Genomic DNA, 12,634 nt, shown 5'->3' with positions numbered 1-12,634 from the left:
CGATAGGTCCTGACGTCGATAATGTCGGAGAAGTGCCGTCCGTCAATCAGAACGTGGTCGATTTGAGATTCCGTCTGCTGTGGTGATCTCCAGGTGTAACGATAAGGGAGGCTGTGTTGGAAAAAGGTGCTACGTATGGCCATATTTTTGGAGGCGGCAAAATCAATGAGTCGTAGGCCGTTTTCGTTCGTCTGCTGGTGGGCGCTGAACTTACCAATCGTCGGTCTGAATTCCTCCTCCTGGCCTACCTGAGCGTTCAAATCTCCTATGATGATCTTGACGTCGTGGCTTGGGCAGCGGTCGTACTCGCGTTCGAGCTGCGCGTAAAATGCGTCCTTGTCATCATCAGTACTTCCGGAGTGTGGGCTGTGCACGTTTATTATGCTGAAGTTGAAGAATCGGCCCTTGATCCTCAACCTGCATATTCTTTCGTCCATCGGCCACCAACCGATCACGCGCCTCTGCATATCACCCATCACGATGAAAGCTGTTCCCAGCTCGCGTGTATTACCGCAGCTCTGGTAGATGGTATGATTACCTCTAAACGTTCGCACCATGGATCCTGTCTAGGGGCAAGACACTGTGAAATGCAGCTGTGTGTGTGAGCAACTCTGAGCAATCCTGACCTGAGTAACTTTTTTTGCTTAGATCCATTCAGAAACGTCGCTACGAAGCGGGAAATCGAGCAAAAGTGCTCGATTTTTCACTGGTATCAGGCAACACTTCGGGAAAACCAGAGTGATCCAGAGCAATCCAGAGGAATTCTGAGCAACACTTCGATAACCGAGTTGCTCTCGCTGTATCTGTCTTGCCCCTAGGATCCTGTCCAACACACCTCCTGCAGCGGATGGAATTTGTTATGTAGGCATTATCAAACTGATGTTCCAAAATGGAACAATTTTCATTAATTCAAGGAATCAATGTTATTTATACTGTTATTCATGATATTTAAAAACTTTGGTAAAAATATGTTTCAAATGATTGCAATACTTATCTTCACTTATGCGGTAATCGTCAAGGTTTGTTGATTTTGCTCGATAGGATACCAGTTTGACGGTTCGATAAGGTATTTTTGGCTTCACACTCTTCGCTTCTCTACCTATTTTCTCTGGATTAGGTGTAAACAATGCAATACACATTTTTTTTCTCAAGTTTTCAGTTGTCGGAAAGCTGCCAGTGGGTTAGAGCACCTCTTTTTGCAATCACCTTGATGGCGGATTTTTGTTTACATTATTAGACTAGTTTCTTTCGTCTAAGTTCATAAGATTCAAGAAAATTAACAGTGTAGAAAGCTTGACTTCCGCCACCAGGATCGCTAGTGTTGCGTTTCCAAATCATCAAATAGTTTTATAAGGAGCTTGTATATCTGTTCTGTGTTGCTTGTCACACTTTCACAAAAACCACCCCCCTCCCCCTAGGACCGTGACGTACATAATGGATGGCACCATAGAAGGATATTTATACACTAGAAGGAAAGGGACGAGCCAGAGATTGATCCCAGGACCTTCTGCATATGAATCAGAAGCGGTAGCCACTAGACTACCAAGCGACGAGCAACACTATCGTCCAAAATCTTCAAAACTGATAAAGATGTAGCCATCATTTTTTGATGAAGTTTATGTTAAATATACTATTTATGTACGATTAAATTAAATTTTTAAATTATTTTTTTTTAATAATATTTAATGACTGTGAAAAAAAAATCACTGTTGATATTAGGGACACTTACCCTTGCTCTCGGTGGAAAAAAGTAAACACTGACGATGCCCGTTCGTTACTGGGACTAAAACTGATCCGCCGGCTACACTTTTCACCAGATTTTTACACCACACGGTACACTACAATTATGGCACTGAAAACCCACAATTTTTCGCACAATTCCCGACGTTTTTCCACAATTTTTAAAGAGAACTAAATTTTGTGTTGTCTTCCCAACAAATCCATCTTTCGCTTTTTCTTGTTCGATCGAAAGCTGTCACCTCCGCTCCGCGGAGCAAGCATCAACAAAAAAACCGTGATGCCATCCAGGCGGGGAAATTTGGCTCGTCTCTTTGCAATTTGGGACGTTTCCAGAGGGTAGTGAAGCGTTAAAAAGCGGAAGCTACTGTAGTCGCACGACCGTGGTTGTTATGTTTCACTGTCGGTTAATGAAACAAACATTCCATTCGTTCGGCAAGCGAAAAGTTTGCATAATTTTCCCTAAAAGTTTTCCTTAAATTACTGAAGTTAAATGGAATTGAAAAATGAATTCCAGGTGCCAAGTGATTGCTGCTTTACCTGCCTGTGTCGTTCGGATGATTACCTGCATATTTCCTCCGACGCCGGATCCGCCGAACCATCACTTGTGGAGCTTCTGGTCCAACACTTTTGGTTCAAACCGGCGGATTTCTCCGCTTACGAGCCGTTGCTGTGTCGAGCCTGCTGGAAGCGGGTAGACGAGTTCCACCAGTTCTACCTGCAGGTGGAACGGAATCATTGCGGTACGGTGCGTTCAACTGACAAAGTGGTCAAAGATGAGGAAGCGGATGAGACCGTGGAAGTGCTTCCGCCCGTTGAGGTGGTTGTGAAAGTTGAAGATTTGCATGAGGATGCCGTGGAGGAGGCGGAGGAAGATGATGCTAGTGACGAGGATTACCAACCGGATCAGTTGGAGGACAATGAGAGTTCCAGTGAAATGCCAGAGGACCAGACACCACGAGTGACGGTGGTGGTCGAGGATGGTATCAAACCGAAGCGGAAGTACACGAGGCGTATTAAAACGGAATCGGAGCGGGAAGTTCCCGCTAAACCCAAAGCGACTTATCAAGTTAAGGATGCGAAGCAGCTGGCCGAGGAGGATGAGATTATACTGACCCACGTGCAGTATATCTGCGAGCTGTGCGGAAACAACTGCACGACGTTCACGCAGTTTCAGAAGCATGCCAAGACCGCCCATGGATCGACAGGTAAGGGCTACTCCAGAAGAAGAAGGATTCTTAAGACTACCATTCCTCAATCTATATAGGTTTCATCACCTGTTGTGGAACGCGCTACCACAAGAAGGGTCGCTTGCTGGAGCACGTGCAACGGCTGCAGGACCCCAACCGATTCCGGTGCGACATCTGTGGCAAAAGTTTCGTCAACAATCGTGGCATTCGGCGGCACAAGGAAGAGATGCACGTGCCGGACGAGCTGAGGATCTACGGGTGCGATCGGTGTTCAAAGCGTTTTACGAAGAAAAGTCAGTTGGTGTATCACCTGAAAGGGCACGACAACCTGGACAACGAAACGGCCAAGTGTCCCCATTGCGAGAGGGCGTAAGTTTCAGTTTTTAGAGTGTTAAAACTAACTCCCATAAAATTCTGTGTGTCCATTTCAGTTTCCAAACCGAAGCGCAGCTCAAAGTGCACATCAAGATCCGTCACGAGCGCCCCACGGACTTCATCTGCGATGTGTGCGCCAAAGGATTTTACTCCAAAACGGAATTCCAGCGGCACAAGAAGCAGCATGAAATGCGCCCGGAGGAGCTGCGCGTCCAGTGCGACATCTGCCAGGTGTGGCTGAAGAATGCCCTCTGCTGGCGGAAGCACTACCGCCGGCACAACCAGGGCCCAACGGCGTGCGACGTTTGCGGGCACATTTCACCGAACGCCACCGCATTGGCCAGCCACAAGCGGCACCGGCACCGGACGGAGCCGTGCCATACCTGCCAGGAGTGCGGCAAGCAGTTCAAGCGGGCGCTTGGGCTGCGGGAGCACATGGCTTCGCACACCGGCGAAGCGCTGTACTCGTGCAGCTTCTGCGACAAGACGTTCAACTCGAACGCCAACATGTTCTCGCACCGGAAGAAGATGCATCCGAAGGAGTGGCTCGAGCAGCGGAAGTCCCAGCTGGAGGCGCAACGAGGGGTGGCGCCCGGGGGTGTGCAGTGATAGGCGGTGAGTACCTAGCATGTTTGTGAATAAAGTTTTCAAGGTAGAAAGGTCGCATAATTGGATGCTTCGAAATCCGTGAGTTGTCGAACGTCTCAATGTCTGTGGGACACCCGTAGGATACGAAGATCAACCTTGTGATTGTAGAATTAAGCAACAGTGTGGGACACCTGTTGCAAGACTCGTCCGAGCTATGATTGAATTGTGTGGGACACTCGATGGAAGTTGTTGGACGCACCCACAGGACATCTGAAATGCATTTTTTGCAGTTTTTGACAGCCGTGAGGTGAAAAGCTTGTTTGGAGCTTCCTACAAATTGAGACACTCGAATAAAATTCAATCTTTTCTTTGAGTTTCCTGAACAGTTCAATTTTACGCAACAAAACTGCGATGTGGAACACTCGTTAGACACTAGCTCTGCTTTCCTTGAACTTTGGCAAATCTACCGAATTGTGATTGAATCGTATGGTTTAACTGTAAGGGGCCGTACACAAATTACGTCACGCTTTTAGGGGGGGGGGGGGTGCTTGCAGAACGTGACAGCCCATACAAAAAGTGCGACATAGGGGGAGGGGGGGTTGGAAAAAGTCGAATTTTGCGTGACATAATTTGTGTATCATCCCTACTGGAACTCTTAAATTGAGTCTCCTGTGTCTGAGACGGACAAGTAGGATTCCGTTATTTCGACGGTATTCAGAATCGTATATGATTACATATAAGTGGCTAGTCTAACTAGCCAAGATCCAACCTTCCAGATGAGAGAGGACATCTTGAGGGGGTGGCTTTTGGAAAGCATACCTATAGAGTGTACTCATGTACGGTCCCCCTTCTCGAAGTGGAAGGAGGTATGAACACATGATCCCCATCGACGCATCTTGAGCCAAGTTAACGGCGCACGTAGTCTAAGACCCGCGAAAAGATGGAAGATCTGAAAATTCTGTCGGAACGTTGCTGGCACGCGACAGGAAAAGCAACAAGGAGGAGAAGTCTAACGTACGCTGATTCAAGTGTGAGATGGTAGGTCCTTTCGCATCCGATAGCCCATGGAAGTCGAAAGTCGTCGGAGGCTCAGGTCGTCACAAGCAGGCGGCGTAACTGACTCTGCATAAGCCGGTGCACAGTGGAAAAAAATGGACCCAAAATCGCAACTTGATTGATTGATTTGTCTTTATTTAAGAGCCCTTGGCTGGTTCGTCTCTCCCAAAATCGCAACTTTTAGAAGCCGTGGTGACGGTCTCGTCTTGTGCAGACCACGAGAAATGTCCCATTTTGTCCATTTTCCCTTTTTTCGCACTATTTTAATGCAAAACATAACAAAGAAGTGAAGATAAACCTTTGCCGCCGATATGTATATTCCAGAAAAATGTTGAATACTATAGCATAGGTTGTTCTCAATTGAAGTTGAACATTGTTTTGATGTCTAGATCGCTGTAATGTCCCATTCTGCCCCATACTACTTATCTAATATGGAAAACTAGTTTTGTCTTCTATGTTTCCGTGCTAATCATGAGAATTATGATACAAATATACCGCATTTAGTTCACCACTGGACTGCGAACTGCGACTTCATAAGTGCGAAAACGTAAATAAAAGTGCGCGATTGCATCAAATCAGGTTGATGTCTTCGGCGCACTATTTTTTCAATCTATGGTGAACAAGTGCTCTGAAGACACCGAGTTGATTTGATGCAATCGCGCACTTTTATTAGCGTTTTCGCACTCGTGAAAACTAGTGCGATAGTCCAGTGGTGAACTAAATGCGCTATACTGTTGAAAAAATGATAGAAGTTGACTTCCTTCATGAAAATGGCACAGAATGTGGCCTATTTTGCCCCAATTCTCCCTAATTTCCATGTGTCGTTGAAAAATGTTACCAAAAATCATATGGAATCTCTACTGCATAAATGAAAATCGTTCTATATTTTAACAAAGATGATCTACAAGGAGGGTGGAACATTTTCATGTTGCCCAGATCAAAACAATGTGCCATTTTGCCCCATATTCCTTTAAAATTATTGATATTAGTTTATTTTTTCCTAAGTTTCCAAGCTCTTTTCGGAGCTTTTATGAAAATTATAGTAATCACAATGCAAATACTCTTATAAAACGAGATAAAGTTGGTTAACATCATAAAACGAATAAGATATACCCTATTTTATTGTTTCGGACCAAAAAGCATATGCAGATCTCTGCTGATGATCTACATAAATTTGTTAGCTAAAACTTTTAGCAAAGATAATTCACAACGAAGATGGAATTTTCCTTGAATGCTAGAAACATTAGCTTTTCCATAGGTTTTCAAGCTGTTTTGATGCATCCATGTAAATAATAGCAAACACGATACAAATACTCTTAAAAAACGAAATAAAGTTGATTTCCACCATGGATGAGCACGGGATGTAATCTATTTTGCCCCACACTCACCAATTTTCATGTTTCGGTGTAAAATTTGACCACAAAAAGCATATCCACGCAGGGGGCCAGCAAAAGGCAAAATCCCCGTAGCTCACAACAAAAACACGTTCAAAATTGTTTGTGCTGAAAACTGATGCGTTACACAATTTCTTACTGATTTATTTGCTATCTTCGCGTTGTCGTGTAATTTCGAACGATTGCACGCCAAAATTTTCGTAACCTTTTGCTAGTTTTACACGTTTTACTCAAGTAATAACTTATGATAATGACTAATTCGCAGATGTCGTGCACTTCCCAGATCTGTCAGAGTGCCCAAAAGTGTCAATTTCCCAAACATGTCAAATTCATGTGGGCTACGGCACATCTATTCGTGGTTGACGTCCGCGCTACCCCGCTGTATCCACGCATATCACTTTCGGGACGGAGTGCAAAAAAGTGAAATCTCCATACAATTGGCTCAACTTTGGCTCTCCAGAACTCTTAGATTTCCCAACAACACAACAATTATTTTTCATTTGGAAGATCTACTCTTTCGATTTCTAGCATTGACTACCTAGACAAATCGGAAACAAAAGATTTACGACAGATGAAACTTTTTCATGTTTTACGGTTTTTGTCCACTTTTTGTTTAACTCGTTGTGGTAAATCTCACAGGCAAGGGAAGGTTCATTTATTACGTCCATCGTTTTTCGGGAATTCTAGACCACCCCTCCCCCCTCTGTCACGCTATTTCCCTATACCTTATACACGTACTGTCACACTTTCCTACACCCCCCCTCCCCCAAATGTTGGACGTCATTTTTGAACGTTCCCCACGTAAACAAAAGCTTGTTTGCACACATACAAGTAGGTATTCATACAATTTACATCACATGAAAGAAAAACTAAACCTCGAACTAAACAGATGAAAAAAAATTGCAAAACTGTTATCGCTCAACAGCACAATTGTGCTGGTTCGTCACGAAAGGGACATGGAGGTCTCTGCTGATGATCTACACCCACGAACATTTTCAATATTATTTTAGGAAAGATGATCCGCAATGAGGGTGATATACATTGGCGTAGCTATCTTTTTCTTTCTTCTCACTCAAAGAATGAGCGGGATGAAAGAGTGGGCCCATGCCCCCTCTTGCATCCTTCTCTTTCGCGTGTTTGTTTATGAGAGCGAGTAAGAGAAAAGAAAAAGCTAGCTACGCCAATGGTGATCGTGATACATATTTACATATTGCCCATATCACGACACGAAAATGTCCCATTTTGCCCCATATTCCTTAGAAAGTATTGAAAATAGGGGTTTTATAAGTTTTCAAGATGATTTTGATGTTTGCATGCAAATTATAGTAATCATGACTCTTTAGAAAACAAGATAGAGTTGATTTTCACCATAGCAGAGTAGGGAATATAACCCAAATCACCAAAAAATATTATTTTTATTTATTTATTTTATTTATTTATTATATATCTTCATCTGACCTACTCGGGTCTTAATTATAGTACTATAATATCTTTTTTGCAATTATGTGACATAAGATTAAACTTTTAAATCACCGAAATTGTGCCGAAATGGCCTACTTTTCTTCACTAACATAAGAGTGCCGAAAAGTAGTACTTTTCAGCACCTTTAAAGGTGCCGAAAAGTACTACTTTTCGGCACTTTTGCAAGTGTACACTTTTCACAAGTATTTCCGAGACACTAATGGCCTTCCGTACTTTTGTGTCGATGCGATGACTGATTCTATGTCTTTTTAGAAGACCGAATCTGATTAGAAGTGATTCCAATTCTGATTTGGTCAGCCAAACAGACGTAGTGTGAGATCCAGCAGCAACACACAACGCTCGTTTTTGACGCAACTCCGAGTACTTGTGATATTTATGAACACAGCCTACCTGATTGAAAAAAGGGTTTGTACGCATGGATGCTTGCACGTGGTTTCTCGCTTGAAGCATGTGTGGCAGTCAGAAATGATCGTACTCAAGGGTATTTTTTATAATTGCAAAAAATGTTGTATGCAACTCGTTGCAAAACTCGATTTTTTCAGCACTCGTCGTATTTATCCAACTCGGCAAGCCTCGTTGGATAAAATTTAATGTACGACTTGTGCTGAAAAAATCATCATTTTGCAACTTGTTGCATAAATAACTATTAAACCACCCCAATTTTCATGTTTCGGTGCATAATTTTAGCACGAAGAAGATGAAGGTACCTGTTGCTACTCTACATATCTGTAAAACGCTCAATACTATAGAAAAGATAATTCGATATGAGAGTGATTTAGCATTTCCTATAAAAAATCATTAACTCATAATTCATCCAGAAATTTATCTCAAATTTTAAAAATATTTCTTGGGTGCCTTCCAGAATTGTTCCATAAGTTTCATGAGAAATTCCTCCAGGGACTCTCACAGAAAATCTTCCACAGACTCCTTCAGAAAAAAACTCCTTCAAAAGAATTCCCCCAAAAAAAATACTTTCATCGATCCATTTAGAAGATTCTACAGGGATTTATGCAGAATAACTTGAAGAAATGTATTCAGAAATTTCTAAACGAATTAGTTCAACAAATCTTTTGATATATTTTTCCATAAATTACTACGAACTCCTGCATACAGAGATTTTTCATTCCTCAAGGATTTTCGCCCAAAATCCTCCAGGGTTGAGGAAGCCTCCATGAATTTTCAACAGGAATTTCTCCAGAAGCACTTGTTATGATTTTCTACAGGATTTTTTTCTCAATAGAAATCTTAAGAAACCCAGATGACCTTCCATACATCTACAGGAACTCCTTCAAAAATTCTTCGGGATTTTAGTAAAGGGTTCTTGTGGGAATTTACTAAATTTCTATACATTTTTTTTATCTTTTCTTTTGAATCTTTTATCAAATGATAAAGTGAAGTAAAGTATTTACATTGCTTCGTGGTAAAATTTTACAAAAGGGTTGAAATCAAAGTTGTTCGATTCCTCAAAACTATTTAATAATGATTTCTTTAATTTTTATGGAAACATCGACAATCATTTGAAAACTTGTGAAAAAAACTAGTTTTTCACATTTTTTAAGTAAATAGTATGTAACAAAATGGGGCATAATCGGGATATGGACAATATGAAAATGTTTCACCCTCGTTGTGCATTATATTTACTAAAACATTGAACGTTTTTCATGGATGTATATCATCCGTGGAGATCTTCATATGCATTTTGGTTTAATTTTGAACATGAAAATTGGTGTGGATTGGGGCAAAACAGGTCATTCCTTGTGGTCGGCCATGGTGTAAATTAACTTTAATTGAATCGTGGTTACTGATTTACATGTAAATTTCCAAAACACTTTGAAAAGTTATGAAAAAAAACTAATTACAATAGTTTTTGAGGAATATGGGGCAAAATAGGACTTTATTGTGCGCTGGGCAACATGAAAATGTTGCACCTTCCTTGTAGATCTTCTTTGCTAAACTATTGAACGTTTTTCATCAACGTAGGTCTTCAGTAGAGATCTGCAAATGCTTTTTGGTCAAATTTTGTAAAAAATATAAATCTATGGGCCCATATAGCCGAGGCGGTAAACGCACGGGTATTCAGCATGACCATGCTGAGGGTGACGGGTTCGATTCCCGGTCGGTCCAGGATCTTTTCGTAAAGGAAATTTCTTTGACTTCCTTGGGCATAGAGTATCTTCGTGCCTGCCACACGATATACACATGCAAAATGGTCATTGGCAGAGGAAGCTCTCAGTTAATAACTGTGGAAGTGCTCATAGAACACTAAGCTGAGAAGCAGGCTTTATCCCAGTGAGGACGTTACGCCAAGAAGAGGAGAGAGGAGGATAAATCTATGGAAAAAACTAGTTTTTCATATTAGATAAGTAGTATGGGGCAAAATGGGGCATTACAGTGATCTAGACAACATGACAATGTTCAACTTCAATTGAGACGAATCTATGCTGTAGTGTTTAACATCTTTCTGGAATATATATCGGCGGCAGAGGTTTATCTTCACTTCTTTGTTATATTTTGCATTAAAATAGTGCATCAATGGGAAAAATAGGGCGTAATGAGACATTTCCCGTAGTCTGCACAATACGAGACCGCCACCATTCGAATCCTTGTCATTTTTACATAGAAATAGATTTTTGATGCCTTTTCAAACCAGCGGCTTCCAAAAGTTTCAATTCAGTAACAAATTTTGAAAACGACGTATCAATGGTGTAGCATTGATTATACGTCGTTTTCAAAATTTGTTACTGAATTTTGGGTCCATTTTTTCCACTGTGCGACGGTTGGCGCATCTCAACATCGACAGCGTCAAGCGGTTGACCACGATGGCCAGTGGTATCGAAATCCACGGAACGACGATGCTGAGCTGTGTGCCATGTGCCGAAGGGAAGCATCGAAAGCAGCCGTTCAAATCAAGTGGAGCTCGGGCAAAGGATGCCCTGGAGTTAATCCACTCAGACCTGTGTGAACCGATGGAAAAGGCGTCGCACGGCGGCAGCATTGACGATGCTACCAAGCTGACGTTTGCGTACTTTCTGAAATCCAAGGCCGCTGCATTTAGTGCATTTTAAGAATTTAAGGCCCACGTTGAGAACCAATCTGGAAAGAAAATCAAATGCTTGAGAACTGATAATGGATTGGAGTATCTAGGCCAGCAGTTCCAAGACTTTCTGAAGAAGAGTGGAATACGGCACTGTGAATATTACGCAACTCACTATAACAATCCGACATTCTTAGCAAACTGCAGTAGAATCACTTGGCATGATACGGGACCTCGCAATTCAGGCGACTGGCTCCGCCAAAGCTCCACTCCTCAATGAGGCAGCAACACACTCCCTGTCTCGTCATGATGATTGCTGTCACCGATGCTTACTAGGGGAAGGACACGCAAGGGGAATATCACTAATCATTATTCACACCCCACATTCTCCTTCTTCTCCGAAAAAAAATAGTCTAACAATCAGGCTTGTGATTTGTTTCCACAATGTACCCCAAATCCACGCTATTGCTCTCTTTATCTTTGTCAGTCCATCTCCTCCTCAGACTCAGAGCCGTCGTCCACGGCAACCGGCAAAGCACTCGGGTTCAGTCCCTGCTTCGATTCGTACACTCAGGAAAATTGCCTCATACTTAATGGAAAATATCCATGTGCCAAACCACATCCAAAGTATATGCAACCAATACCCGATTACGCAGGCAAATAAGCGCATGAATAGTATGTGCTCTAAATTGTATGAGTCGCTGCTGTATGGTGCCTCATCAAAAGTATGAGTCGCACTAATGGAAAACATTTGTTTACCCCCATTGCAAAAATCCATGTCCCGGGCACATAAAAGGAATGAAGATTTTTTCCCAGTGTAGGCGATTTTAGTGGCAGTAGTATTACGATACTACCATAAACTAATTTCAAGACCTCGATGTACCAAAGAAAACCATTAAATTTTGTGTGTCCAGTCCGGTATCCAATAATATGCATTACCGTGTATTTTTCCCGTGTAAATTGCATTTTGTGTAAATCATATTTAGCGTGTTACACCGATCTGACAGTAAAGGACTAAACATAAATTACGTAATTGGGTACCGAGGATTGTTCACGCCTTTTGTCCATCCACGTACCCGACGAAAATCATCTTCGCTTTCTTATCCAACTTCTGCTTTGGGACATGACGTACATGGTATTCCGAACAAAAAGTTCTCATGTGCGCGTAATACGGCCTTTTCTCAACGGCAGACAAAGGCAAACGATTCTGGATCTTCTCTATGCTGAGCTGTTTTCGGTAGGGGACTGATATGTCTTCTTGTTTTCTTGTCCCGCAAAAAAAAAAACAAGCTACTGTGTTGAGACAGGTTGTCAGTTTGGCTACAGAAACCTCGTATTGGTGAAACAGAGATGCCATTTCCTTGGTTTTCGGCGACTATCCAACAGTCTAACATGCCATTTCCTTGAACGGTTTCCATTATACATACCTGCATTTTCTTTAGCAAAAACAATTTATGGCGCTTGTCCAACACGCCATTTGCTTGGACGGTTTCATTAAACATCCCTGCATTTTCTTTATGCAGAACAAGTTTCGGCGGTTGTCCAACGCGCCATTTTCTAGGACGGTTTTCATTACACGTCCCTGCATTTTCTTTATGCAGAATACTTTTCAGCGGTTGTCCAACACGCTATTTCTTTGGACGGTTTTCATTACACGTCCCTGCATTTTCTTTATGCAGAATACTTTTCAGCGGTTGTCCAACACGCTATTTCTTTGGACGGTTTTCATTACACGTCCCTGCATTTTCTTTATGCAGAACAGTTTTCAGCGGTTGTCC

The 12,634-nt window shown here is 42.2% G+C and overlaps 2 protein-coding genes across 2 annotated transcripts in view; one reads left to right on the top strand and one right to left on the bottom strand.

Moving 5' to 3' along the window:
• The window catches only part of LOC115269075 (transcription factor grauzone), a 30,836-nt gene extending 28,871 nt beyond the window's left edge, over window positions 1–1,965 (bottom strand). The window contains exon 1 of the mRNA XM_029877402.2: window positions 1,730–1,965. The gene's annotated coding sequence lies outside the window, so the exon portion shown is untranslated. The remainder of the gene's footprint in view (window positions 1–1,729) is intronic.
• Window positions 1,966–2,136: 171 nt separating this feature from the next.
• LOC109404674 (transcription factor grauzone-like) lies at window positions 2,137–3,971 on the top strand. The gene is made up of 3 exons (XM_019677600.3): window positions 2,137–2,945; window positions 3,005–3,296; window positions 3,359–3,971. The coding sequence occupies exons 1-3, from the start codon at window positions 2,231–2,233 to the stop codon at window positions 3,909–3,911; spliced, it is 1,560 nt and encodes a 519-aa protein (XP_019533145.3). The 5' UTR covers window positions 2,137–2,230; the 3' UTR covers window positions 3,912–3,971.
• Window positions 3,972–12,634: the final 8,663 nt, after the last annotated feature.

Source organism: Aedes albopictus, chromosome 1 (assembly GCF_035046485.1).
Source record: "Aedes albopictus strain Foshan chromosome 1, AalbF5, whole genome shotgun sequence".
NCBI lineage: Eukaryota > Metazoa > Arthropoda > Insecta > Diptera > Culicidae > Aedes > Aedes albopictus.
Note: the sequence above shows the minus strand (reverse complement) of the source record. Positions and strands in the feature narration are given on the sequence as shown.

Excerpts from the sequence above, each read along its gene's own strand:
- LOC109404674 (XM_019677600.3), top strand. The coding sequence starts at position 2,231 with ATGGAATTGAAAAATGAATTCCAGGTGCCAAGTGATTGCTGCTTTACC. Across the intron at positions 2,946-3,004 it reads GACCGCCCATGGATCGACAG|GTTTCATCACCTGTTGTGGA; the intron begins GTAAGGGCTACT and ends CAATCTATATAG. Across the intron at positions 3,297-3,358 it reads TGTCCCCATTGCGAGAGGGC|TTTCCAAACCGAAGCGCAGC; the intron begins GTAAGTTTCAGT and ends TGTCCATTTCAG.